This window comes from Bos grunniens, chromosome 21 (genome assembly GCF_055505025.1).
Source record: "Bos grunniens cultivar Pamir isolate PY7600 chromosome 21, Bosgru_T2T1.0, whole genome shotgun sequence".
NCBI lineage: Eukaryota > Metazoa > Chordata > Mammalia > Artiodactyla > Bovidae > Bos > Bos grunniens.
Window position 1 is genome coordinate 2273255 of NC_141185.1, and position 27264 is coordinate 2300518.

Consider the following 27264-nt stretch of genomic DNA (forward strand, 5'->3'; position numbering starts at 1 on the left):
CCTCCAGGATGCATGTACCCACTGTCCAAAGCATTCAGAACTTAGCTGTCCAACAGAATCTTGAAGATCCCTTTGTGTTCTAAGATTTCCTGTGGCCTGAACTTCAGGGGAAGAGAAATAAGTATATCAAATAGGCGGGGACTGTGTGTGTGTGTATATAATAAACCAAAGGGACTCAGGAGGAAAGGAGATCAGTAACAGTATGGTGAGTTTCGACGCAATGGGTCCTTGATCTTTCCAGGATGAGGTTGTTTGTTGTAAACATGGAGGTGATGTTTACGTGTCAAGATCAACAAAACTGAAACCTGAAACCAAAATTAAAGCTGTGTTTGCAGCCTACATGCGAGCTTATAATTAGAGGAAGGTTGAGAGCTGGTGAGGAGGCGTGACTCTTGTGCTGACATCTAAGAGGTTACGGTGTTTATGGCACCACATCTGCCTTTTAAGCCTAATAATATGTTACCTTTGTGAAGCACTTTATTGTCTACAAAGCACTTTTATGTGCATTTTTTAAAGTTAATAAGATGTTAAAAATATCCTTCTCCAAAAATGTTTTTGCCGTGTACCCTGGACCTAGAATAACAGCACCTGAACCTGCGTGCCCCATGCCTGCCAGCAGCTGCTGAGGCAACTGCTCTCCCCGCAGTGCAGGGCACAAAGTCAGCTGTCTAAGAAACAAAGGCCCCGGCCCCACTGGCAGAACTTTTCATTCAGTAAGTGTGAGGTGGGCCTGAAGACCCTCGTGTGACACTGTTGCTCTGCCCGTCTGGGAACGTCCAGGTTATATGTACACACTGCCGTAAGCATTCGGAGCTCACTTGTCCAATAGAATTCTGAAGATCTGATTTGACTTTATGGTGTAAAGGCAAACTGATTTATCCTTAATGTGTGTGCCTGTATCCGGGGGTCCCAGGACTACCCTCGGTGTCAGCAGTTTGCTCGGAGGACTCACAGGACTCAGCACATGGCCGTCGTCATGGCTGTGAGGTCCCCCCACCAGAGGATGCAGCACAGGAGCCACGAAGGAAGGGGCGGCGCACGGGGGCGTGGCATCTGGGGAAAGCTGCCCAGCTCCCGAGGGTCCCCTCCCGCGGAGCCACACGGGACACGCTTCGTTCAAACCAACTGTTTGCTTGAAACTAGTGTCACAGTGTCACTTCTTACTCTGCAAAGTCGGATACCACTTGGCGACTGAACAGCAACACAGCACTTACTAATGTGTTTTGGATGAGTCACTATACCAAAGAAAGCTGTCTGGAAAATGGCGTCATTTTCTAGGAACTGTGGTAGTGAGGAGTCATTAACTGAACAGATACTGTGTGCGGTGATGAATCCTTTTGTTTTCACAGACAAATTTTTGGTCTTTGATAGTTTGGGGCACGTATTGGAAAAATACATTTAGCACATGTTGGCAGAATGTTTTCACAGTACAATAAATGGGAGATAAAGCTAAGTCTTTTTACTAATATTTGAAAAACTAAATATCTATAAAAACATAATTAGAGGCTTAAGATGGAAGACAAGTGTATTGCGTAATTGTCTACAATGGTTTGTGTTAAGAAACCTTATTATATGTTTTTAATAAATGAATTATTGCAGAACCAATTTCAAAATTATATATAAAACAAATTACTTGAGGAGATGAAAACACATTTGACTAAAGCCATGTTATCAACTGACTTGTGATCTAAAGCTTTTAACCATAATTATCAAGTGGGTTGTAGTTAATATCTAAAAAATCTAGTTCTGATAGCCTGTTTGTCAAGCATACTTTATTTTGTTGGCTTTCTTAGTTGTGATTCAACATAATTAGTACAAATGAGACATTAGCCAATAAGTCCCCGTTTACGTCTAACTTTTAGCAAATTGAGCTAGCTTATTTACTGAAAATCTGATTATGGTGCATTTGGGGTTGATAGCTTAATAACATTTTTATGCTTACCTTTTTCATTCTTATCAAAATAAAATACCATTATATGAGATTCTTTCTTCACCAAGAGGTTACCATTTTATTTTAAAAAGAGGATAATTAAAATATAAACCCTGACAACGCCAAATGTCAGCGAGGATGAGGTGAAGCTGGAACTCTTGTGTGTCGCTGGGAGAGTGTAGGATGATGTCAGCGAGGATGAGGTGAAGCTGGAACTCGTGTGTGTCGCTGGGAGAGTGTAGGATGATGCTTCACGCTGGAGAGCAGTTTGTCAGTTTGAGTGAGTGAAACGAGCACTTAACCACACAGCGCTCAGTCCCCAGCTTCACTTCTTGACATCAGTTACCCAAAATAAGCCAGAACATTTGTCCACAAAAATACTGGTGCATGAATGTTCAAGATGGCTTTATCCCTCATAGCTAAGGAGTGGAAACGACCTGAACGCTCATGAGCAGATGAGCGGGAAAATGAAAGTGCTTATACAAGTGAGTGCTGTCGACAGCAGAGAGGAGCGGCATGGACGGATTCTACGACGCCGTGCTGAGGGAAAGAAGCAGACCCAGGAAGTGACCCTGCCTAGTGAACTTCTCAGCACACAGGGCTTGGTGATCGGGGCGCAACCGCCCCCACCCCCACGGGTGGGGTACAATTGACTGGGAAGCTCGGAGGGGAGCTTTCTGGGATGATGGCGGCATTGTGTTGACTGGGGTGGTGGTTAGACTGTGATGTGCAGTGGTCACCTAATGCAGCAGCATACTTCACATGGTGTGCTTATGGTCTGTAAATTATGCCTCAGTTAAAGTAAATGTGAAAAATTTCACTGTGTGTTTAATATACTAGCCTGTCATTTCATTTTGTTAACTTACTGCCATTATGTATGTTTTTGAAGTTTTGTGTCAGAAATGGGTTAGAAAGAAAAAAACTAAAAAAAAAAAAAAAGAAACGGGTTAGAATATATGCTTATCAATTTTTTAAAGTTGCTGATCTTAAATTTAGGAACATAAAAATTAGAAAATCATGGGATTTTTATTAACAGTGTTATGAAATAAACAGCACATTATAGTATCTATGTAGTTTCTAGGGGTCAGGAAGTCAGGGCTTGGCTGGGTGACTTGGATTCAGGGTCTCTTGTGACACTGTAATCAAGGTGTTGGCCAGAATCACAGTCATCCAGAGCTTGACTGGGCTGGAGGATCTGTTTTCAAGCCCATGAGATAATGTTTTTACACGGAATTTCTGTAAAGTCAGGAGCAGTAATGTGAGGAGGGCTCGGCTTCTCATTTGGACTCGTAGCTCTTTGGGGTGTGAGGCTTTAAGAGGCGCTTTGTGTTCTCAGACCTGCAGGTCTCAGGTGGACCAGGGCAGCCGGCTGTGGTCCTGCTTTTCTGAGCTGCTCGCAGGCTTTCCAAGATGGTGCCAGCCGCACAGTGCACTTTTCACAGGAGTGCACGATGACGCGCAAGTCCTCACCGCTGCGCTGGGAGAATGCTCGTTTTATTTCACAGTGAGAATATCAGAATAGAGAACTGAGCTCAGGTTCCATTCCTCATGGTTGAACTTGATGGATTCTTATCTCATTCAGCAGAAGAGAGGCTCGCTCATTGGAAACAGGGACCAACTGCATTTTACTTTTTTATTACTTACAGTGTCTGGGATTATATCTGGCATATCAAGAGTAAATGACTTACCATGATTTCAAACATGTATAGTGCTCAAACAAAAAAATAACTCCAGTTCTCCTGACCCCTCCACCCTGTCAAGGCTGGGGAGCTGAGTCCTTTGCATGGGCCTGCAGAGCTGTCCCGAGAGAACTTTCCCACTCATTTTACTGGTCGTGGAAGTGACTTGTCCTCTCTCTAACCTGGAGTTGATCTCATCAGATAACTACCATAATGAGGGACCTTCAAGTGCCCAAGGGAGCAGGATTTGATTTCTTCTTATTAGATGCAATGAAAAGAAATAAGTGAGGAATTAGGTCATAGGTTTGTCTGAATAAATTGAGTTCATATGGAGAATTTAAAATTATTCCTCTGGGGTTTAGTTTACATGGAGAAATACATGCTGTTAGGCCTGTCATAAAAGGATCGAATTTGCATCAGAGGTTTTTGTTTTCTTTAAAAAAAAACCCTGAAAAGATGCTTGCTGCTAAATTTTCACATTGAACAAATTAGGGAATATGTACTAAAGTATAAAATGTTGCCTATCTTTTGACTTACAAGTTTATGGTGGCTTGTGTTTTTATAACCCATTTAAAATAAAGTTAAGTTACACAGGTGTGTTCACTTTGAAATAATTCACTGAGCTGAACACAGATTTATACAGTTTTATGTTTGTAATATCTACATCAATAAAATTTCTATTCAACTTCAGATTAAGAGCTTTGTGTTGGGCTAGCCCACGTGACATATAGATGTTTTGAAAGTGAAGTGGCTCAGTCGTGTCCAACTCTTTGCGACCTCATGGACTGTAGCCTACCGCGCTCCTCTGTCCATAGGATATTCCAGGCAAGAGAACTGGAGTGGGTTGCCATTTCCTTCTCCAGAGGATCTTTCTGACCCAGGGATTGAACCTGGGTCTCCCACATTGTAGGCAGACCTTTACCATCTGAGCCACCAGGGAAAATTTCTATTAAAGTACAATATATATTAGTATATACCTAAGATACAATATCTGAATTACTTATGTCAATATAATATATCTTAGTTTATAATTAGAGACACACATAACACATACAGAGAGCTGTGTCTTGTTCACAAGTGTAAATATCAGAACACGCAACCGTTCAGTTTCTCCTCCGTCGTCTTTTCATTGTTATTTTAAGCCCTTGGTGGGGAGGGGAGACCAAAGAGCTAAGTTTTGGGGTTTTTTCAAGTTGTAAAATTATGAAATTAATGTAAAGTGAAAGATTTGTTACAGGAACTTCATTTTTCTCTAGTCGAAAATATGTTTCTGAAAGTTTCAAAAATACCTTTTGTTGAACTTCCCTGATGAAGAATCCACCTGCCAGTGCAGGGAACATGGGTTCAGTCCCTGGTTCGGGAAGCTTCCACATGCCATGGGACAAACTAAACTCACAAGCCGCAACTACAAAAGCCCACGCGCCGAGAGCCTGTGCTCTGCACCAAGAGAAGCCACGGCAACGAGAACCCCACGCGTTGTAATTAACGGTGGCCCCTGCTCGCCGGAACCAGAGAAAGCGTGCGCAGCGGCAAAGACCGAGCGCAGCCAAAAATAAGTAATTTAAAAATTCCTTGTGGTGGTGACTGCAAAAATCTCAGTAGATGGAAATCAGAACACTTTCTTAATATTAAAGCAGAAATTTGAGTGCATTGTGACAGGTGGGGCATTTTTGTAGAATGAACCAATCTCAAATGAAATTTCTGTAACTTGACAGTTTACAGCACCTGGTTTAGAAAAGGAACTTGCTCCACATTGCTTTATCAGGACTTTAGATAAACAGAATGGGGGCTCCAGTTAATTAAATCCTGATTCCACTTTCTAACAGTCCAGAATGGGCTTACCACCATATGATTTGGGGAGGACAGAAGTCGGAGGAACAGGGCTTGGTACCCTTGTGAAAAGTTACAAGAGGCCCAGAGTACAGAGGAGCCCAGAGATGGACCGTGGAGCTCCAAGGAGGGGCTGTGCACCTGCGTGGTGTGACCCATGGGCTGGAGAAGGCCAAAGGAAGACAGGCGTGGCTGGAATCGGAGCTCTGGCCCTCTGCCAGCTCTGTGTCCTTAGCCATATCCCTCTGCCTTTCCCCCGGGATTCCTCTGCAGTGTGGGCTCATTTGCCTGCACAGGTCTGTTGTGAAGATTGTGTGATGCAGTGCATGTCACACGTCCAGTCTAGAAGGGGGTGCTGTAGGAGATGGTCAGGAACAAACCTCTGCATCCTCTGTCCATGCAACTGACCTGGGGCATATTATTTGAACCTCTCTCTGCTTATTTTCTCATCTGTAGAATGGAGCTGTAATGATCTCTGCCTGAGAGTGTCATTTTAAGGCTTAAATGAGTTCATAAGTGGGAAATAATTACTTTAGAGCAAGGTTCATGACAGAAGAACTGTACTTCTTGACCAAGATAATCACGATGGTGTGATCACTCACCTAGAGCCAGACATCCTGGAATATGTAGTCAAGTGGGCCTTAGGAAGCATCACTACGAACAAAGCTAGTGGAAGTGATAGAATTCCAGTTGAGCTTTCCTGGAAGATGATGCTGTGAAAGTGCTGCACTCAATATGCCAGCAAATTTGGAAAACTCAGCAGTGGCCACAAGACTGGAAAAGGTCAGTTTTCATTCCAATCCCAAAGAAAGGCAATGCCAAAGAATGCTCAAACTACCACACAGTTGCACTCATCTCACACGCTAGTAAAGTAATGCTCAAAATTCTCCAGGCTTCAGCAATACGTGAACCGTGAACTTCCAGATGTTCAAGCTGGTTTTAGAAAAGGCAGAGGAACCAGAGATCAAATTGCCAACATCCGCTGGATCATCGAAAAAGCAGGAGAGTTCCAGAAAAACATCTATTTCTGCTTTATTGACTATGCCAAAGCCTTTGACTGTGTGGATCACAATAAACTGTGGAAAAGTCTGAGAGAGATGGGAATACCAGACCACCTGACCTGCCTCTTGAGAAATCTTTATGCCGGTCAGGAAGCAACAGTTAGAACTGGACACGGAACAACAGACTGGTTCCAAATAGGAACAGGAGTATGTCAAGGCTGTATATTGTCACCCTGCTTATTTAACTTATATGCAGAGTACCTCATGAGAAACGCTGGACTGGAAGAAACACAAGCTGGAATCAAGATTGTTGGGAGAAATATCAATAACCTCAGATATGCAGCTGACACCACCCTTATGGCAGAAAGTGAAGAGGAACTAAAAAAAGCCTCAATGAAAGTGAAAGAGGAGAGTGAAAAAGTTGGCTTAAAGCTCAACATTCAGAAAATGAAGATCATGGCATCGGTCCCATCACTTCATGGCAAATAGATGGGGAAACAGTGGAAAGTGTCAGACTTTATTTTTGGGGCCTCCAAAATCACTGCAGATGGTGATTGCAGCCATGAAATTAAAAGACGCTTACTCCTTGGAGGGAAGGTTATGACCAAGCTAGATAGCATATTCAAAAGCAGAGACATTACTGTGCCAATAAAGGTCCATCTAGTCAAGGCTATGGCTTTTCCAGTAGTCATGTATGGATGTGAGAGTTGGACTGGGAAGAAAGCTGAGTGCCAAAGAATTGATGCTTTTGAGCTGTGGTGTTGGAGAAGACTCTTGAGAGTCCCTTGGACTGCAAGGAGATCCAACCAGTCCATTCTGAAGGAGATCAGCCCTGGGATTTCTTTGGAAGGCATGATGCTAAAGCTGAAACTCCAGTAGTTTGGCCACCTCATGCGAAGAGTTGCCTCATTGGAAAAGACTCTGATGCTGGGAGGGATTGGGGGCAGGAGGAGAAGGGGACGACAGAGGATGAGATGTCTGGATGGCATCACCGACTCGATGGACGTGAGTCTGAGTGAACTCCGGGAGTTGGTGATGGACAGGGAGGCCTGGCGTGCTGCGATTCATGGGGTCGCAAAGAGTCGGACACGACTGAGCGACTTAACTGAACTGAAAGCTCATGATGAGCACAAAAAAATGCATCCTGTCAGTAACAGGATGGGGACATGCTTCCAGATTCCATCAGTTGCCACTCCTGCGGATGTGGATAATGCTCTGTCGATCGTGGGTCAGTCTTTGGTGTAGGCCATACTGATGGTGTTTTTAATGAGATATTTATATTTCAGAATCTTTGATGCATTTCTGCTTCTCGAGACCAGGTGGCAGTGAAATGACATTTGCCCTTAGGTGTCACCTGCACATTTATTTTTTAGTTTGTGTACTCTTAAACATTTGACATCCCCATTTACTCAAATAAATTTAATAGAAGCAGTCAACAATGAGGAAAGGTTCTTAGGAGAAAGTAAACTAACTTATGTTCCTCTAACTTCTAGGGAACCTATTTAAAAATCTTGATGTGTGTGCATTCTGACATTAGAGAAAAATGATGACGCAGACAAGCATCCATTCCAGTCTGAGCGTGTTTTGTTCTCTATAGGTTGGGAATCCACGTGTTGAACTTACCCTCTCAGAACTCCAAGATATGGCAGCTCGGCAGCAACAGCAGATTGAAAACCAGCAGCAGATGCTGGTTGCCAAGGTACGTTACTAAGTGGCAGTGGGGAACGGTCAGCAAGAGTGTTCTTCAGCGTTAGTTTAGATTCCATGGCTGATCCGTGTGAGTAGAACTGTGCTCCCACAGTGGTAAACATTGTCCCTCTTCATGATCGCTTCTGTGATAAGAAGGGCACACTGTGGCTTCTTGACATTGGGGAAGTATCGGGCAAGAGCATCTGACCCTTGACTTGCACACTCAGACCCCCAGGACAGGAAGCGGTTGAACTTAACCCACTTGTAGATAAAATTTGGAAAGAAAAGATGCTGTCCATCGTCCCCTTCTTTCTCCTCTGGGTGTGTTCTCAGCTGGCGTGGTTGGCATTAGTGTTCTAGAGGAAGCCAGCGGTCCGCAATAAGACGCTGGTCATGGGCCCCGAAGACACTGGCTTCCTCGTACCCTGCCCTGCAAGAACTCTGTTTGGGGCATGGTAGGCACTCACTGTATACACCGAGGACTCGATGTGTCACCGAAACTCTGTCACAGGATTTGAAACTATTGCCCACCCATAATGAAGCCAAAGAAACCAAAATGGAAATGTTGGAGTTTGGAAAAGAGAAAGCTTTATTGCAGAGCCGGGCAAGGAGAACAGTTGGCTCATGCTCAAAAAATCCAAACTCATTGATGGTTCTCAGGAATGTATTTTTTTTAATAGGCAAAATTTGGGGTGAAGACTGCAGTGTGTAATTGTGTTCTGATAGGTTGGTGAGATAACAGGCTGGTGTCTAGGAGTCTTGTGCTCAGCCTGGAGTTACCAGCCTCCACCCGGTGAGGCCTAAATTTCTGCAGAGGAGCTCAGGATAGGTTGTGCAGTGTGTCCCCGGGGGAGCGGGGAGGCAGGCGGAGGGGCCAGGACCCTGTTTCCCGACAGCTCCTGCTTTGTCTCTGCATCCCCTCGCTGCCCTGGTTAGTGACTGTGTGAGTCTGCCTTTTGGACTCAGGGAAGGGGTAGGAGTCTGAAGCCCTCTTCCTATAAACCAGAAATGGGGACACAGTAGGGCTTTTGTACCCGGGATGGCCCCACACTGATGGCTTGGTTTCACAACTGTTCTGAATAGTGGTTTAGTCTTGGACTGAAACATCAGACCTATCTCCCATGCCTGCTGAGCATGATTCCTGACCTAATGATCTTAACTGTCCTGACACTGCTACACAGAGAACACGCAGACATCACTGCCCAGGTTCTTACTGCTTTCTCTGTAGAGAGAGCTTAGTAACCAAATGTCCAGTTCAACTTATTTTCATTTATTGAATGACCATGTGACTCTGTCCATATTCATGTTAATAACAGTTTAAATTGGACTTGTTTTTGAAAGTAGTCTTGCAAAGTTTATTGGATTTATTAGTAATACAAGGATAAAGAACAATTAAAAGCTATGTAAATTGGAAGATATATTCATTCCATTAATAATGTTTCTAAGATGAAATGTACATGGTATTATGTCATCATAAGCTTTTCTAATTCTGCTTTTCTTTTTCTCTCCAAATATTGATTCAGGGGTACTGCTATTGAAAGGAATCTTTGATATTTTCAGCAGTGTAACTCAAGTTGATGCGGGTTATTCCATGTTTAAGCTCATATCCCCTTCCTTAGGTTGCACGTGTCATGCCTGCAGTCACATGTAAACCTCTCCTTAGGTATATTCATGCATACGGATAGGACCACAGTAGTGCTGTTATCCTGTAGGTATGCCTTCACATGAGTGGGGTAAAAAAACTATTGAAGAGTGTTACATGTGCTTTTACTGTAGGGCTGTCCTGTTCTTGTTTGATGATAAAATGTTTGATTCCTTTTGAAGAAACTAGTCCTAAAGAAAACAAGCACTTCCTCCAGGGTCCCTGCCACTTAGCAGATTAGAGGTTCATCTCCTTACTAATCACCTTCTCTCTTTTCAGTATAAAATCTGCTGGTCAGTGCTCATTTCCTTTAGGAGGTTAAGCAAGGGACCCGTGGAAGCTGCTTTGTAGGCACGGGAAACCTGGTACCAGCAGCAGGAAGATTGGGCTGCTGGGCTTCACACACAGGATGGCAGTGAGGGGGTGTCCAGCATTTCTCTAATATTCATGAAGACAGGAGATCCTGTGGGTTCCACTTAAACTGTTTTTAGTGTTCAGAAATGACTGTGCATTTCAATTTTCAAAGCTAGCTATTCTCCTCTCTCGATAGGAACAGCGTTTACATTTTCTAAAGCAACAGGAGCGCCGTCAGCAGCAGTCTATTTCTGAAAATGAAAAGCTTCAGAAATTGAAAGAACGAGTTGAAGCCCAGGAAAATAAGCTGAAGAAGATCCGTGCCATGAGAGGACAAGTAGACTACAGCAAAATCATGAATGGCAATCTATGTACGTGCTGCGGCCCAGGGCGTCCACGCTCCCTAGGCATAGACCAAGTGAGACAGGCTGGCTTCCAAGCGCCTCAGTCATAAGCTGATGCCAGAGCTCGCTGTAGGGAAGCGCTGGAGCTTTGCTCTGCCATCTGCAGCTGCCAGGATGCGTGGTGAGACTAGGAGGTCTTAGAAGACCTTCTGCAGCCTTAGCAGGGTATTAGGGAGACCCTCCTGTTACCTCGCTTGTAGCCACCTGTTGGATTAAGACTCGGGTCCTCTTAAGACTCAGTTCATGAGGGAGGTTCTGTTTTAACCGAGCAGCCTCAGTTCTATTTGTGTGTTGAGCTGAAGCACACAGATGCTCACCGTGTGTGTGCGTGGATCGTCACTTTACTGTTCAGTTAGTGCCCACTTTGGTGGTAGTAGCATTAGTTGCTCAGTCGTGTCGGACTCTTTGCGACTCCATGGGATTCTCCAGGTGAGAATACTGGAGGGGGTAGCAATTCCCTTCTCCAGGGGATCTTCCCTCCCCAGGAACTGAACCTCAGTCTCCTTCATTGTAGGCAGATTCTTTACCATCTGAGCTACCAGGGAAGCCCAGTACCTGCTTTATGTTACAGTAATAAGCAAGATAGATTTGGGTGGTCCTGCCCTCACAGAGTGGTATCTTTGGTGCATTGAGCTTCCTAAGTGGCTTGACCAAGGTAGCTTTGGGACAGTTGCCCTAATTTAAAAACATTCAGGCACTTCCCCGGTGGTCCAGTGGCTGAGACTCCTCGCTCCCAATGCAGGCAGCCTGGGTTCAAGCCCTAGTCAAGGAACTGGATCCCACATGCCACAGTTAAGACCCAGCACAGCCAATGAAATAAGTAATTTCTTCAAAATTAAAACATTAAATAATTAGTGCAAATGACTGTCTTCCGAGCGGTCACATGTTTGTTGAAATACGTTCTGGATTATGCATCTTATGGTTTTCTCCCCAAGGATAATGCCAGAGTTGAGTTAAAGGTATAGAAATGAAGAACTGTCACCCAAAAAAAAGCAAAATACCATGAAAAAACAAGTCCACTAATTATGTTTTTTTCTTTACTGATGGGAAATTACAGCTGCTGAAATAGAAAGATTCAGTGCCATGTTCCAGGAAAAGAAGCAGGAAGTACAGACTGCAATTTTAAGAGTTGATCAACTCAGTCAACAATTAGAAGATTTAAAGAAGGGAAAACTGAACGGGTTCCAGCCTTACAGTGGCAAGCTGACAGGACCGGCAGCAGTGGAGCTGAAAAGACTGTACCAGGAGCTCCAGGTGACTCCCCTGAGTTTGAGGAATGATTCTGTTAAAACGTCCTTCTTTTGGGCGTCCTTCCGGTGCAGGCTGTAAACCTCAGAAATTGAAAATGAATAAATTCTACTTTAATAGTAGGCACCAAATGTATTCAGTACAAAAGAATGTTTTGAACAGCTTTGAGCTATAATTCATAGTTTATGATACACCAATTTACAGTTTACAAGTAAGTGGTTTCAGTATCTACACAGAGTCTGTATCCACCACCACAGTCGATTTTAGACTATCTTCACCGCTTGCAAAAGAAACCCCACGCCTCTTCACCATCACCCCACAACTCCCTACCCCTCTAGCCCTAAGCAGCCGTGACTCTACTTTGAGTCTCTATGGATTTGCCTGTTCTGGAAATTCCGTATGAATGGAGTCATGCAGTTGTAGTTCTCTGTGAGTGACTTCTCTCACTGAGCATGCTTTTAGTACAGAAATTTGATATGAATTTAATTGGCAATATAATGAACTGGTAAAGAACTAAGCTTCAGATGATACCTAAGGCCTTTGTGTAAGCTGTGTTTTGACAAGATTGATGCCTGTTGTTAAATCCTTGTGTTTGTCAGCTTGGGCTGCCTTAAAACTGCGGACAGGTCTGTCTTAACGGTTCTGGAGGCTGGAAATCCCAGATCAGAGTGCTGGTAGACTCAGCTCACGGGGAGGGTCCCTTCCTGGCCGCCTTCTTGCTGTGTCCTCACCTGCTCTGCTTTCTCTCCCTCCTCTTACAACCCCACCATGAAGGCCCCAGCCTCCTGACTGGTGCAGTCACACTGGGGACCAGGGTGGATCTTGGGAGGACACAGTCGTCAGCAGCCCTCAGGAGGCGTGCAGCAGGTGGTTTGTCAGGTGGTTTGTCAAGCCAGAAGCAAGATTTGTGCTTCTATTAGCACTTGCTAGAAAAAGGATTCTATCACTTTACGAAATGGGGATTTTTAATCACAGGGAATAAACTGGCTCATGGCTGCCATTAAGTTCTGTAATATAAATATTACAGTATTAAAATGGCATGAAATAAAGTGTTATAAGAATTTATTACTTTTTATGGTTTTAAGCAATTGTTAAAAAGTGCAGTTTTTAAGAATTCTTTTGGTGAAATGTGATGAATGTATTATATTTATTTATATGCATTTCCAACTTTTTGACTGCAGTCAAACTTAAAAAGTACATGTTACCTCCTGTCTGGTACCAGCGTGTATGTGCTGGTCAGGTAAGATCAGATCAGTCGCTCAGTTGTGTCTGACTCTTTGCGACCCCGTGAATTGCAGCACGCCAGGCCTCCCTGTCCATCACCAACTCCCGGAGTTCACTCAGACTCACGTCCATCGAGTCGGTGATGCCATCCAGACATCTCATCCTCTGTCGTCCCCTTCTCCTCCTGCCCCCAATCCCTCCCAGCATCAGAGTCTTTTCCAATGAGTCAACTCTTCGCATGAGGTGGCCAAACTACTGGAGTTTCAGCTTTAGCATCATGCCTTCCAAAGAAATCCCAGGGCTGATCTCCTTCAGAATGGACTGGTTGGATCTCCTTGCAGTCCAAGGGACTCTCAAGAGTCTTCTCCAACACCACACAGTTCAAAAGCATCAATTCTTCAGCGCTCAGCCGTCTTCACAGTCCAACTCTCACATCCATACATGACCACAGGAAAAACCATAGCCTTGACTAGACGAACCTTTGTTGGCAAAGTAATGTCTCTGCTTTTGAATATGCTATCTAGGTTGAACATAACTTTCCTTCCAAGGAGTAAGCGTCTTTTAATTTCATGGCTGCAGTCACCATCTGTAGTGATTTTGGAGCCCAGAAAAATAAAGTCTGACACTTTCCACTGTTTCCCCATCTATTTCCCATGAAGTGATGGGACCAGATGCCATGATCTTCATTTTCTGAATGTTGAGCTTTAAGCCAACTTTTTCACTCTCCACTTTCACTTTCATCAAGAGGCCTTTTAGTTCCTCTTATATGTGCTGGTACCTGTGTGCATCTGAAAGAGTTGGACACGACAGTGCTCATTAGCCTCCGGTGCGCAGTGCACTGTGATGTTTTCTGTTCTCTATTTCATATTTTTAAAGTTCTGATTAACCCATTAAAATATCGTAAAAGGGACTTCCTTGGTGGTCCAGTGGCTGAGACTCCAAGCTCCCAGTGCAGAGGGCCTGGGTTCAATCCCTGGTCAGAAAACTAGATCCTACATGCCACAATTAAGAGTTTGTGTGCAGCAATTTTTAAAAATGATATAAGAACATTCAGTTTGGTGTTCGGACCGTCCATGGGTCTCCTGCGTGGGGCAGAACCAGACGCCTCTCCCTAGGTCCCTTGGCGTGTCCAGGACAGGGTCACTGAATGGCCTCCCACCCCAGCTCCCTAGGGCCACAGGCTTGTTTCCCACTAGTCCTCCGTACACTCTGAAGACACATTTGCGGATACCTGCTCTCTTTTTGTTCATAAGAGTTAGGTTCCGGCTTCATCCCTGCTGTACCTGTAAACTATCTAGCACCTGGGATGATGCCTGTATGTAAATACACGTAAGAACCAAATGTTGCTTTTTTCTTCTTCCTTTTTTTAACCCCCCAACAATGAGAATTTGACCTTTTAATGAATACAGATCATAAACATTGTATTTTCTGTTCTGCAGATTCGTAACCAGCTCAACCAGGAACAGAATTCAAAGCTGCAGCAGCAGAAGGAGCTCTTGAATAAACGCAACGTGGAGGTGGCCATGATGGACAAGCGGATCAGTGAGCTGCGCGAGCGTCTGTACGGGAAGAAAACTCAGGCACGTGCAAAAGAAAATATTTCTGTGAGATAAAACACTGCAAATGGTTCGTCCTCAGAGTGTACATCTTTGCTGTAAGGCCGCCCTGCTGCCCCCCACTGCCATAGCTGATAGAGCACGAACTGGCCGTAAACCATAAAAAATGTCAGTAGAAGTAAGTTCTTGTTCCCAAAGACAGTTGTTCCTGGAGTGTGGGATCAACCAGCCTGTCTGCACCCCAGACTGCTGTTGCTCACCATGCACCCTCCCCAGGCGGCTCTGTCTCCCTCCACTGGGGAGCTTTGGGCCCTGGAGTCACGGTTCAGGCTGTGCGCATAGAGTCCTTGACTTTATGTGCCTGATGCACTTACTGTGAGCTGAGGGCTGCTGTAAGGGTTCTTAGAGGTAACCCATGTGGCAGGGCTTTGTAAATTCTTGAGCAAAGTGCTGTATAAGGGGTTAGTGCTTTTAAAAACTATTTATTTAGTATTTTGACTTTCAAAGGTAATGAATACTCACTGGAAGAAAGTTGAAACAGTATGTGCTAAGTCGCTTCAGTCGTGTCTGACTCTTTACAGCCCTATGGACTATAGCCCACCAGGCTCATCTGTCCGTGGGATTCTCCAGGCAAGAATACCGAAGTGGGTTGCCGTGCCCTCCTCCAGGGAATCTTCCCAACCCAGGGAAGGAACCTGTGTCTCTTACGTCTCTTGCATTAGCAGGCGGGTTCTTTACTGCTGGTGCCACCTGGGAAGCCCCCTAAACAGAACAGCTGAGACAGCATCCTGCTGTCCTCCTCATTCTCCAGCGATGATACTTGTTAATGGTGCCAGTCTTTTGCTTAATATAGACAGAAAAGTATTCAATTTTTAATTGAAAATGGAATTGTAGGAATTACATCATAGCTCAGTTGGTAAAGAATCCGCCTGCAATGCAGGATACCCTGGTTCAATTCCTGGGTTGGGAAGATCCCATGGAGAAGGGATAGGCTACCCACTCCAGTGTTCTTGGGCTTCCCTTGTGGCTCAGCTGGTAAAGAATCCGCCTGCAATGTAGGAAACCTGGGTTCGATCCCTGGGTCAGGAAGACCCCCTGGAGAAGGCAAAGGCTACCTACTCCAGTATTCCGGCCTGGAGAATTCCATGCACGGTATAGTCCATGGAATCGCAGAGTTGGACACGACTGAGGCACTTTCACTTTCATTTACATCATTTATACTGTTCTGTGGCTAGTCTTTTTCTGTTTAACTGTAACACGGGTGTATTTCCGATCAGCACTTTACTCCTTGTATAACTTCTGGTGGTTCTCTATATCCCAGGGCCCGTGTTCACGTTTCCAGCCCTGTTGTCAGTAGAGCTCCCCGAGTCTTGCTGTTGCTCCCAGCACTTCATGAGTGTGTGTATCACAGGGAACGTATGGGAGGATGGCCACCGCTGTGTGTGGCGTCTGGCTGGCTCTGTGTTCCCCCAGTGGTGCTGCGGGCTCCGGGGGAGCAGGGCCTCAGTGCAGAGCTGACCGGCCGCGCCCCTCAGCAGTGGAAGGGGAGTGGGCGGCCCGGCAGCTGGGATGGTGCCCCAGGAGCCCCTCGTCCTCACTGTGAGCTGCTCTGGTGGTGGACCAGCATCCTCGGGGCAGCTCAGGAGGCGAGGGCTGGGCGCCAGGGGCTCCCTGGGTGGGGTGGGGGAGGCGGCCCAGAGGAGGACGGGTGCCGGGGGCCTCGTGTGCAGTGGTCTCAGCTGAAGAGGCTCTTGGCTACATATCTGCACTGTTTTCTTTTAACCAGGGTGCCTAGAGGTCAGTGGTTCTCTGTGTAATGCCCTGGTTGCAGGTAAAGGTTCCCTTCTCCCAGAGACCATGGGGAGGAGGCGTGCCCTCGCCCAGAGACCATGGGGAGGAGGCGTGCCCTCGCCCCACCCCTGATCACGCTTCGGTCTCAGTGGTGGTGGGGCAGTCCCCTGTGCAGCCTGTGTGGAGCTCGATCAGTCAGTCACCTCACTGTCAGGAGCTGTTGAGGCAGGCGTGGAGGCTGGCACACCCCAGCTCTGCGCAGCCGGCCTACGGCCTGAAGAACCCAGGGAGTTGCTGGTGTTGCAGCCTAGGTCTGAGGCTGTCTGCAACAAAACTCCCTCTGCCTCCAAGGAGGCAGTCTTTTCCTCTAGGGCCTTCAACTGATGGGGTGTCCCAACCACATTATGGAGGGCAATCTGCTTTAGTCACAGTCTGTTGATTTAAATGTTAAAAACACCATCACAGCCGCGCCACGTTGATGGGTAAAATTAACCATTCCAAATGGCTATACAGACATTACTGCTTATTGAACCTGATACGTCAGGGCATCTTCCTGAAGAGGCTGGTGCTCCTGCAGAGATGTGTCTCCAACCCAAAGGGTTTTGGCACCTTTGAGCAGCTGTCAAATCATGGACCCTGGGACTTCCCTGGTGGTCCAGTGGTTAGGGCTCCACACTCCCAGTGCAGGGGGCCCGGGTCTGATCCCTGGTCAGGGAACTAGATCCCGCATGCCACAAGTAAAGACCCACATGCAGCAACGAAAATAAATACTACTTTTTTTTTTTTAAATCATGGACCGTTTCTCCAGAGTGACACATGCTCACGCATGCAGACTTTTGCAAACAGTTGGGGGAAAGGCATGCATGTCTCACTTCCAGCCTGTCTGGGGAACTCTGAGGGTCCATGTCTCCCCGTCAGATCTCTGGTCTGCATGCTCTTGTGGCGGGGCAGTGTCACAGGACCAGTGTCCTTGCTGAGATGGGCAGAGCTGCCTTCAGGGAGCTGCTCAGAGTCTTGCCCGTCCAGACCCTGTCGCTGTGTCTTGCATGTCTCTTTCAGTCCTTGGGACAGCCCTTCCCCCAGCTTTTCAGACAGGGCTGCAGAGGCTCAGAAACGCTCAGTCACTTGCCCATGGCAGCACAGTGACTAAGTGGGAGGGGCCAGGCCCAGAGCTCAGGCTTTGACGGGGCCTCTCTGCCTGCCCAGGTGAGGGGGTCCCCAGGGGCTGCTCTGTCTCCGCTCAGCTCCTAGTTTTTACCGCTCACACCCAGGTCGGTGTTATCAAGGCATCACCCATACAGGACTTGGCCAGGGCCCTTTCCGGAGGTCTCACCCTTTCTAGGCACTGGGCTCCCAGGCTGGTGGAACTTCCTACGTGTGGCTGTTGACGTGTGGGTCGGGTCTGAGCCGTCCGTCACACTAGGCTGACAGTTCTCCTGACTCTTTCTCTCCTCCATGTTGCAGCTGAGCCGTGTGAACGGCACATCGTCGCCTCAGTCGCCCCTGAGCGCGCCTGGCAGGGTGGCGGCGGTAGGGCCGTACATCCAGGTGCCCAGCACCGGCAGCTGCCCTGCCCCCGGAGACCCGGCGAAGCCCCAGTCCCTCACCGTCGCCTCGAGTGCTGCCCATGGAAGGTCCAAATCCGGTGAGTGGCCCTGGCCCTCTTCTGGGGAGAGCAGGGAGGCAGGGAGGAGAACCAGGGGGCAGAGGTCTCAGAGGGGCCCACCTCGCACTCCAGCCCTGGTGAAGTGTCCCCCAAGGCACGTCACCGTCTCGGGCAGCTTTCAGGGAGCTGCGCGCCACCACGGTAACGACAGTCCTGAAACCAGAGCAGGCCCTTTTTTGGACTCACCATCCTTACTCTGGTTTCTGAAAACAGCTTAGTTAAGACCTGGGTCTCTCCCACCACAGGTTTTCTTTCCCTTGAGGGCACTTGGTGGCCAGCAGGGGCGCCTCCCTGCAGCTGGGCTGCTCGTCCTGACCCAGCTGCCTCCCCAGGGGCAGAGCTCTGTGGCTCAGGGGTCCCCAACCTCAGGGCCATGGGCCGGGACTTCCTGTCAGGTCAGCGGTGGCATGAGATTAGAAACAAGTGCACAGTCAGCATAAGGCACGTGAATCATCCCTAAGTCATCCCTCGCCTCCTGGTCCGTGGAAACATTGTCTTCCACAAACCGGTCCCTGGTGCCGCCAAGGTTGCGGATCACTGCTGTAGCTGCTCTGCCTTCTCCACCAGCACGGGCTCTGTCCATCAAAAAGTCCACAAACCATCCCTTTGGCCCTCACCACCCTGAGTTGGCGGTGTGACCGGACTCAGGTCTCTGGCTCCATGTGGTGCATAACCTCCCTGAGGACATGGGGTCCCTGCAGCACCCCGGCTTCCCAGCCGAGCACAGCCCTGGTCTCCATGGGGAGTCCACACTCCTTTCTCAGAGGAAGACAGCACATCAAGAGGCCACGTGTGACCCTGACGCATACGGTGCCGATGCCGGGCAGTAAGACGCCATGGCAGGGGCAGCCCGTCACGGGGGTCTCAGCGCAGGTGCAGCTGCCGCTCGCCACTCGCGATGGCAGGACCGCCGGCTGGGCTTCACGGGTGGCGGTCGGTTTGTCTGCACTGCTGGTCGCTTGCCTGGCACCTGGTCTGAGTGGCCACGCCACTCGAGGACCTGGGGCTTGCCCTGACCCCGGCAGGATGAGGCGTCCCCAGCCCTCCTGGGCCACATGCTCTGGCACAGGTCCCTTTGTGGCCGTGTCTCAGAAGCCACATGGCACACGTAATCTGCATGAAACTTGACGTGCTACTTTCATCGATAAGCTGTTTTTATCATTTGACCCACCTGATGGTGGGAGTAGATGATCATCGGGTCCGATGGCAGGTAATTAGCACAGCCAGGTCCTGCTCAGCTTAAACGTTGCCAGCCCGCCTGAGCTGCCGGTGGCTCGCAGTTCCCTCCTCTTCATGGGTGTGTGCTGGTCTGCCTGGCCGGAGCCACCAGGAGGAGCCCCCCACGGGGCCGGGAGGCCATGTCCCCAGGGTTCGGCCGCAGCCCTGCCCCCCTCTGTGCTGCAGGGTGAGTGGGCACGGGGGCCCCGTGCCAGCCCACAGCCCGGGTGGAGAGCCTCAGTGAGAAGGCTCCTGGAAGACTCTAATGTGCCTTCGGCTGTCCTTCTGGTTCCGTGTCGCACAGATGGCCGTGGTCAACCCAGAGCGACCCGCTTGTGGACAGTGTCACACCTCGACGCCGGGCCTGGCCGCGGCCCATCGCAGTGCCCCGCGAGCCCGTTTGCAAAGCGTATGTTGGCCGGCAGGCCCTCTGGGGAGCTCTGGTAACGCTGCCAAATCCGCAGTTCTTCCAAACTGACAAAGGCTGCTCCCCGCTCAGACCCGACCAGAGGCCGCCGCACGGGGCTGGTCCCCACCTCCCGGGCAGGAGTGGCGTCCAGGCTGGGCCGGAACCCAGACCCCCTTAGGAGCGGCCTGGCAGGTGTCGGCCAAAGGGCTGTTCTGGTTTTGCTTTTACAGAATGAAGGTGATTTTCTGAGTTCATCATGAGGCTTTTAGTTTTCGCTTCATGCAGGAATCTCCCATCACACTTGGAGATGGTTGACCGTTGCTAACAAGAATAAATGGGTCTTTCTTCTGCACCTCCTGCCTCATGCTGAAGAAAGAGAAGTTCTAGTCCCTCGCCAGTGCCTCTGTGCCTGATGTCCACGGACTCTCCTGTGGGCCTGGCGCCTCGGGAGCGGCTGGCAGCCGCGTTTCCCGTGACCTTAGCGGGGCCAGCCGCCCCTCCCGAGTCAGCTCTGCTTGTCGCCCCATAGCCCGGGGTTTGCCCTCAGCGCATCCTGTTAGACTGCATGTCTGTGGCCCACATGGCCCAGCCTGAGAGCGCCCAGGGGCACAAGAGCGTGCACACCTGGGGACGGGGAGTGGCCTGACCTGCAGCGAGCAAAGGGGTGGCTTGGCCTGAGGCCTGGGAGAGCTCGCCAGGGCTGGTAGCTGGGCTGGGCTGAGCAGGGAGGCAGTGGGCTGCAGCCACAGGCAGACTCTGCCTCGGAGGTGCCGCTGCCCGGCGCCCTCAGGCCCTCTCCAGGCCGTGCGAGCCCATGCCTCCCCCTCACCAGGCGCGGTACGAGCTGCAGCAGAGCAGCTGTCCGGGACGGCGGTTGCCCAGCCGCCCCTCAGCCACCCCCGCTGTGCTGGCAGGTGGCAGGAGGGTCTGGACAGTGCTCCGGGCGTCCCTTTTCCCCTCCAGTCCAGCCCCTGCCACTCCCTGAGAGCCGGCCTCTCCCACCGGGGGATGCTTCTGCACCCTTTCTCAGTTTGGAAAACGCTGTTAAACAGTGTGCCTCCTCAGTGGCTTTCCTAAGAACCTGGGTTCACTGGTTTTCTCATCACCGCAGCAGATTGCGGCCTGCTACTGCAATCACTGGGAACTGTACCGCTCTCCTGTGATCATGAATTATTTTCAGAGGATGGAAATTTCTAACAGACTAAAGTCAAATTTTTCTTCTAATCCCAGAAGCAGTACAAGTCAAACCTATTACGAAATCAAAAGATAAATCTTTTTTATTGCTGTGTGTAACTGTATTTGTAAACAGTGTTTGAAAACCCAGTGCCAACGCTTGTTTTGCTCATTGGTGTGGATGTAATGGGTTTGACCTGTATTTCAATGGGAGCTGAGAATGTTTCTCCAGCCCTCTGGCCCCTCGCCGGGGTTGGCGCATCCGTGTGCTTGGTCGATGAGTCTCTGCACACGTGAGAGCCACGTGGGTGCTGGCGCGGCCCCTCGGCAGAGGCTGCCCTCAGCAGCTGCCCGCGTAGGTGCTGGCAATGCCCCTTGGCAGAGGCTGCCCTCGGCAGCTGCCCACGTGGCTCCATCAGACTGTAGTGTCTCAGAGGTGATTTTTTTGCTTCTGGCAGAGGGTTATTCTTACATTGGTTCAACTAATTTCAAGAAAAATTTTACTTAAATTCTATGTTCTTTTCAAGCCAATGATGGAAACTGGCCGACCTTAAAACAGAATTCTAGCTCTTCGGTGAGACCGCCGCAGATGGCCGGCGTGGACTGGAAGGACGCGAGTGCTGAGGGGCCACTCAAGCAGGGGGCCGTCTCTAGCCAGCCCGTGTCCCTGTCAGCCCTGAGTGCCCCGGAGAAGCTGGTAGGCCATCCGTCTTTGTCCAGAACACAAACAAGCCCGTAGCTGACCACACCCCTCTTCAGCCTTCGTCTTCATCTAAGGGGTAGGAGGTGTCGTGAGGCAAATTAATCCTGTTAGTGTCCATGTCGTACCCAAGTCCGAAGGAGTTCACGGCCCTGAGCACGTGGGCTGGGCGTGCGTGGGAGGCCAGTGGTCAGGATCGTCCCCCTGTTGTGTGACCCCGCGGCGTGCCCACACCTGCTCACGGGCCCCTTGGAGGGAGGACAGTCCTACTTTGTACTCCTGTGACGGGGGGTGGAAACATGCTGAGCTTGTCAGAAACTGACTCTGTTCCTCTCTAACGTCTTGATTTAGGTCATGGAGATCGGCAAAGTGCCACCCCCCCTGCCTGGTGTCAGCAAGCCGCTGCCCCCGAGCTATGGGACATACCCAAGTCCTGCCCCTGTGGGCCCGGGCTCGACCAACTCCCTGGAGAGGAGGAAGGAGGGCAGCTTGCCCAGGCCCAGCGCAGGCCTTCCCAGTCGGCAGAAGCCCGCCCCGCTGCCCCCTGCGGGTGGCCCGCACCAGCCAGGCTCCTCGCAGCAGATTCAGCAGAGGATTTCTGTGCCCCCGAGTCCCACATACCCGCCGGCAGGGCTTCCTGCCTTTCCAGCTGGAGACGGCAAACCTGAACTCCCGCTGACTGTGGCCATTAGGCCCTTCCTGGCTGATAAAGGGTCGAGGCCACAGTCCCCCAGGAAAGGACCCCAGACGGTGAATTCCAGTTCCATATACTCCATGTACCTCCAGCAAGCCACCCCACCTAAGAATTACCAGCCAGCAGCACACAGCACCGTGAATAAGTCGGTTAAAGCAGGTATGCTGGGCGTGTACTCCTTCTGGGGCTGGGAAATCCTATTTCAGAAAATGCCAGTCTGTACCCTGAGTTCCGGGCCATAGGCTGTTCAGGGTTAGACTTGATTCCTAGTGACATGTGGCTGTGGGCGTCTGTGTGAGCGGGAGATAAAGATGACATACACAGAGCGGTTCTGCCGGTAGACCCCCGCTCCCTGACTTCCCATCTGAGCGCCCGCCTGCCCACATTACTCAGGAAATCCAGGCCATAGAAGGCTGACATCTCAGAATTTGCCCTTTTTTCTCCTGCTTTGTAGTGACTTGTGCAGGACTTAGCTGGGAGCTGGTGTCGTGGGGGTCTGCCTGGACCTGATCCCCTGGCCGCCTAGCAGTCGCCGAACCAGGCCCCTGGGGGTGATATGAGGGAAGGGTTTTGCTGCTTTGGGGTCCTCTCGCAGAGCCCACAGGGACATAGAGCCCTGGTTTGGGTGCAGGGAAGTCCACCCCAGTCTCCTGGGGAGGCAGGTGTGAGAACGGAGCTCCTGCGTGTGGAGGCTGATGGTGGTTCCTCCTGGGCGGCAGGATCTGGGCCTCAGCGCTGTCTGGGGTCTCCTCAGAGTTCTCCCGTGTGGGCTGCAGGTTCCAGAATCTAGTTTGAGAATCTCCAGGCTCCCCAGGGGGGCCCAGGTGGAAATGCCAGCCCTGACCTGCGGCAGGCTCTGGCCTTGGGGGCGAGGAGCACCAGGGCCCTAGGGGCCCTTTCTTCCTGAGGCGGCCTGTGGTCTTGGCCATGTGGCGCAGCCCCAGGGTCATGTGGCTCTCCTTGGCTAGCAAACAGCGAGTGCCTCTTTACTGTGGGTAGGCTGCTTTGCAGCCTTTTTCTTTTTTGCATCTGAAAAAGCCCTGATTCCGTACACACAATCAAGTAGAGAGTTCCCCTCCCCAGGGAGGAGTTCGCGGTTCCCGTGGCTTTCCTGCGGCCTCTGGCAGGTGCTGAGCGCTGGGCTTGTCTCCCCAGTGTACGGGAAGCCGGTTCTGCCGTCTGGCTCCACGTCCCCGTCCCCGCTGCCCTTCCTGCACGGCTCGCTGGCCCCGGGTGCCACGCAGCCCCCGCCTCCTGGGGAGAGCGCCGAGAAGGAGCCGGAGCCCGAGAGCCCCGCGCCGCCCGGGGACGGGGCCGTGGAGAGCCTGCCGCGGCCGCTCAGCCCCACCAAGCTGACGCCCATCGTGCACTCACCGCTGCGCTACCAGAGCGACGCCGACCTGGAGGCCCTGCGCAGGAAGCTGGCCAATGCGCCGCGGCCCCTGAAGAAGCGCAGCTCCATCACAGAGCCCGAGGGCCCTGGTGGGCCCAACATCCAGAAGCTGCTGTACCAGCGCTTCAACACGCTGGCTGGCGGCATGGAGGGTGCCCCCTTCTACCAGCCCAGCCCCTCGCAGGACTTCCTGGGCTCCTTGGCTGATGTGGACAATGGGAACACCACTGCCAACGGGAACCTGGGCGAGGCTGGCCCCACCCCGCTCCCCGCCCCACTCCCCTCCGAGCCCGCCCCCGCCTCTGACGCCAACGACAACCGGCTCCCTTCCCCTGAACCTGAGGGCCTGCTCTGTCCCCCAAACACCCACCAGACGGCTGAGCCGGCTGAGGATGACAACAACAACGTGGCCACGGCCCCGTCCACCGAGCAGGCCCCCAGCCCTGGGGCTGAGGCCCCCTCTCCAGGGGAGGAGCAGGCGCCCCCAGCCTTGCCGCTGTCTGTGGCCTCTACGGTGGGTGTCACCCTAGACCAGGGCACCGGCTTCCTGGTCAGCCAGCCAGAGCTGGTCAGGGACACACCTGGGTCGGGTGGTGCCGGACAGTGGAGCCAGCCTGGCCCCGGGGGCCCAAGGGTTCCTGAGGAAGGGGGGCATCGCTGGGATCAGGGCAGTCCGCTAGGGGAGGAGACCCTACTAAACAGAGCGCTGGGGGCAGAGCGGTGCCGGAGGAGCAGAGGGAGGTGGGAGCCTCTTGCCCTGAGCCCCTTGGCAGGGCAGGGGCAATTCAGCTCCGAGGTTCCCCTCGCTGCCTCCCTCAGACACCTGCAGAGACAGCCGGGCCCCCGAGGCAGAGCCGCCCCTGAGAGCCAGGCACAGGCTGGTCTGCAGTGCCCCCTTCTTGCTCGCTGGGGCTGCAGGCAGAGGCTCTGCGGGTGGAGCTCCGCCTCGGGCTCTAGGACCCCTCCTGCCTCCTCCGCTCCGCTCCCAGCCTGCTTGCGTGGGGTCGCTTTGAAATCCAAAGCACACTTTCTCCCCATAGAGCAAGCGGACCAACCTGAAGAAGCCCAACTCAGAGCGGACGGGGCACGGCTTGCGGGTCCGCTTCAACCCGCTGGCGCTGCTCCTGGACGCGTCTCTGGAGGGGGAGTTCGACCTGGTGCAAAGGGTCATCTACGAGGTGAGTGCGTGCCTGTGTGGGGCAGCGGCCCTGGCGGCGCCTGGCGGGGCTCACGCGCCATGTCCCGTGTCGTAGGTGGAGGACCCCAGCAAGCCCAACGACGAGGGCATCACCCCCCTGCACAACGCCGTCTGTGCCGGCCACCACCACATCGTGCGGTTCCTGCTGGACTTTGGGGTCAACGTGAACGCTGCCGACAGCGACGGCTGGTGAGGCCCCAGGGTGGGTGGGGGCAGAGGAGGAAAGGAGACAGGACGGCCGCACCCGGGCCGCGCCTCCTCCCCGCCACCTCTGTTCTCGCGTTGGTTTTGCCAAAGGCTCCGCTGTGATCATGCCTGTCACACGGCTGACCACGGAACCATTTGTTCTCAAGCGGCCAGAAAGCCTGTGTGGAGGGACCCGTGCCGTTGACTGTGAGCCTCAGGCCGCAGTCTGTGCCGCCGCCTGTGAACATCTGTTTCTTTATATTGTGGTAACGTACAGCCGTTACCATCACAGCTGCTGTGAGGGCCATGTCCACGGTGTGAGGGCATGTTCACGTCACACCACGAACAGGCAGTTTACAGGTTGCTTCTCGGTCCGCTCACCACCCAGCCTTTTGAGGTGTGGGTGTGGTGTGTTAGGGGCGGTGTGTGTGTATGTACAGTCTGTGTGTCCGTTGTAAAAGTGGGCGTAGAATCAGGTCCCTGCAAAGGCAGCAACACAGCAGCTGGCTGGGTCGTGAGCGCGTGCCCTGCAGGCCGCCCGGGACCTGGGCCGCGGGCAGGATGTGAGGCTGCCCTGTGCCCCCCAGGACGCCCCTGCACTGCGCCGCCTCTTGCAACAGCGTCCACCTCTGCAAGCAGCTGGTGGAGAGCGGCGCCGCCATCTTCGCCTCCACCATCAGCGACATCGAGACGGCTGCGGACAAGTGCGAGGAGATGGAGGAGGGCTATATCCAGTGCTCCCAGTTTCTATACGGTAAGGGCGTGGGCACATGCCCTCGGGTGCCGTTCCTGGGCCGCGGTGGGCACACACCATGCCCCTGCCTGGGCCAAGAGAAGCCCTGAGTTCACCCTTGGGGAAGCCCAGTCTGTCTCCGGGGAACAGAGGTCACTACGGCCCTTGGGCTCATCCCTGAAGACCTGTCACATTCTCATGGTCAGGATTCCATGCTGAGTTGCTCAAAACAAAGTCTTCCTCTCTCTGCCAGATGTTCTCTGTGCAGAGGAGGGGGACAGGGCGGCCAGGATGCCCTGGGCACGCAGCAGCCCGGAGCGAGGCCTCGAGGGTGGCGTCCCGGGTGGTCTCAGTCCCCACTCCGTGGACAGTGACGCACAGCAGGGCAGTGCCCCAGGCCCAGCCCCCAGGACAGGCTGTGCGGGGGCCGGGGGACGCCTGTGCCGGGAGGCGGCAGCCTGTCACTCTGGTGGAGCGTGCTTCCTGCCCCCGAGCGCACACAGGTCTTCAGTCATGGGCTTGTGAGTTATAAGTTTCACCCTAAGAAACACCACCTTTTTTTCTCCCTGGAGAAGAGCACAGTGACCCACTCCAGTGTTCTTGCCTGGAGAATCCCGTGGACAGAGGAGGCTGGTGGGCCAAGTTACTTAGGGTTGCAGAGTCGGACACGACTGAAGCAACTTAGCATGAACGCACCTTTGCTTCTGGACGTGAAGCTTCTGCCGCGGGCCTCTTCCTGGGACATGGAAGGGACTGGTGGCGTTATTCTGGGGGCCGCAGCCGGCCCAGCCTCTAAGCGCTCCGCTGCAGCCCCAGCGGGATGCCCGAGGCCAGCGGCGTCTCCGAGCCTGGTGCGGGCCCTCAGCAGCCTGCCCTGCAGACCTGACTGTCGGCTCTCCTGTCCCAGGCGTGCAGGAGAAGCTGGGTGTGATGAACAAAGGCGTGGTGTATGCCCTGTGGGCCTATGAGGCCCAGAACAGCGACGAGCTGACCTTCCGCGAAGGGGATGCGCTCACCATTCTGCGGCGCAAGGACGAGGTCGAGACCGACTGGTGGTGGGCTCGCCTCGGGGACCGGGAGGGCTACGTGCCCAGGAACCTGCTAGGGGTAAGGCCGTGCTGGAGCCCTCCTACTGCTGGGGGTGGGGCCCTCCTACTGCTCAGACCCCGGGGGCAAGACTGCCTTTCTCCAGGCTTCCTGGAAGCCGCGGGGAGTGGGGCGGGTCGGGGGGCATCTGCTCTGGGGGAGGCCTGTGGGGAGGCTGGAGCCCCTCGATGAGGGCTGCTCACAGCGTGTTCTGCTCCCGGGGCCCGCAGGCTGCGCCCTCTGCACCGATGGCCCCTCAGGCCCTGGGCCTCCCTCTGCTCTCTGCTCCGCGCCCAGTGGGCTGGCAGCTGCTCTCATCCTGCCGTCACTGGACACCGGTCCCGAGTGCCCTGAAAGAAAAAGGCACAGGGCCTCTGGGCGTTAGTAGGGTGTCTCCAGAGGGGGGTGGCCTCTGAGCGTCAGCCTGGCCTCGGCACAGGGCCCCTGCCCAGCGGTTGTC

The 27264-nt window shown here is 52.0% G+C and overlaps 1 protein-coding gene across 6 annotated transcripts in view; it reads left to right on the top strand.

Moving 5' to 3' along the window:
- Positions 1–27264, top strand: part of PPP1R13B (protein phosphatase 1 regulatory subunit 13B) — a 75357-nt gene that overhangs the window by 47128 nt on the left and 965 nt on the right. For 3 of the 6 annotated variants that reach the window (XM_086362725.1, XM_086362724.1, XM_086362728.1), the window contains 13 exons: positions 8038–8139; positions 10322–10496; positions 11587–11783; positions 14441–14581; positions 17813–17993; positions 19537–19641; positions 21342–21511; positions 21866–22367; positions 23364–24115; positions 24642–24779; positions 24855–24988; positions 25573–25739; positions 26626–26825. In XM_086362725.1, coding sequence (XP_086218851.1) covers positions 8038–8139; positions 10322–10496; positions 11587–11783; positions 14441–14581; positions 17813–17993; positions 19537–19641; positions 21342–21511; positions 21866–22367; positions 23364–24115; positions 24642–24779; positions 24855–24988; positions 25573–25739; positions 26626–26825 — 2964 coding nt within the window. The remainder of the gene's footprint in view (positions 1–8037; positions 8140–10321; positions 10497–11586; positions 11784–14440; positions 14582–17812; positions 17994–19536; positions 19642–21341; positions 21512–21865; positions 22368–23363; positions 24116–24641; positions 24780–24854; positions 24989–25572; positions 25740–26625; positions 26826–27264) is intronic. The other 3 variants (XM_086362727.1, XM_086362729.1, XM_086362726.1) reach the window with 1 other exon arrangement.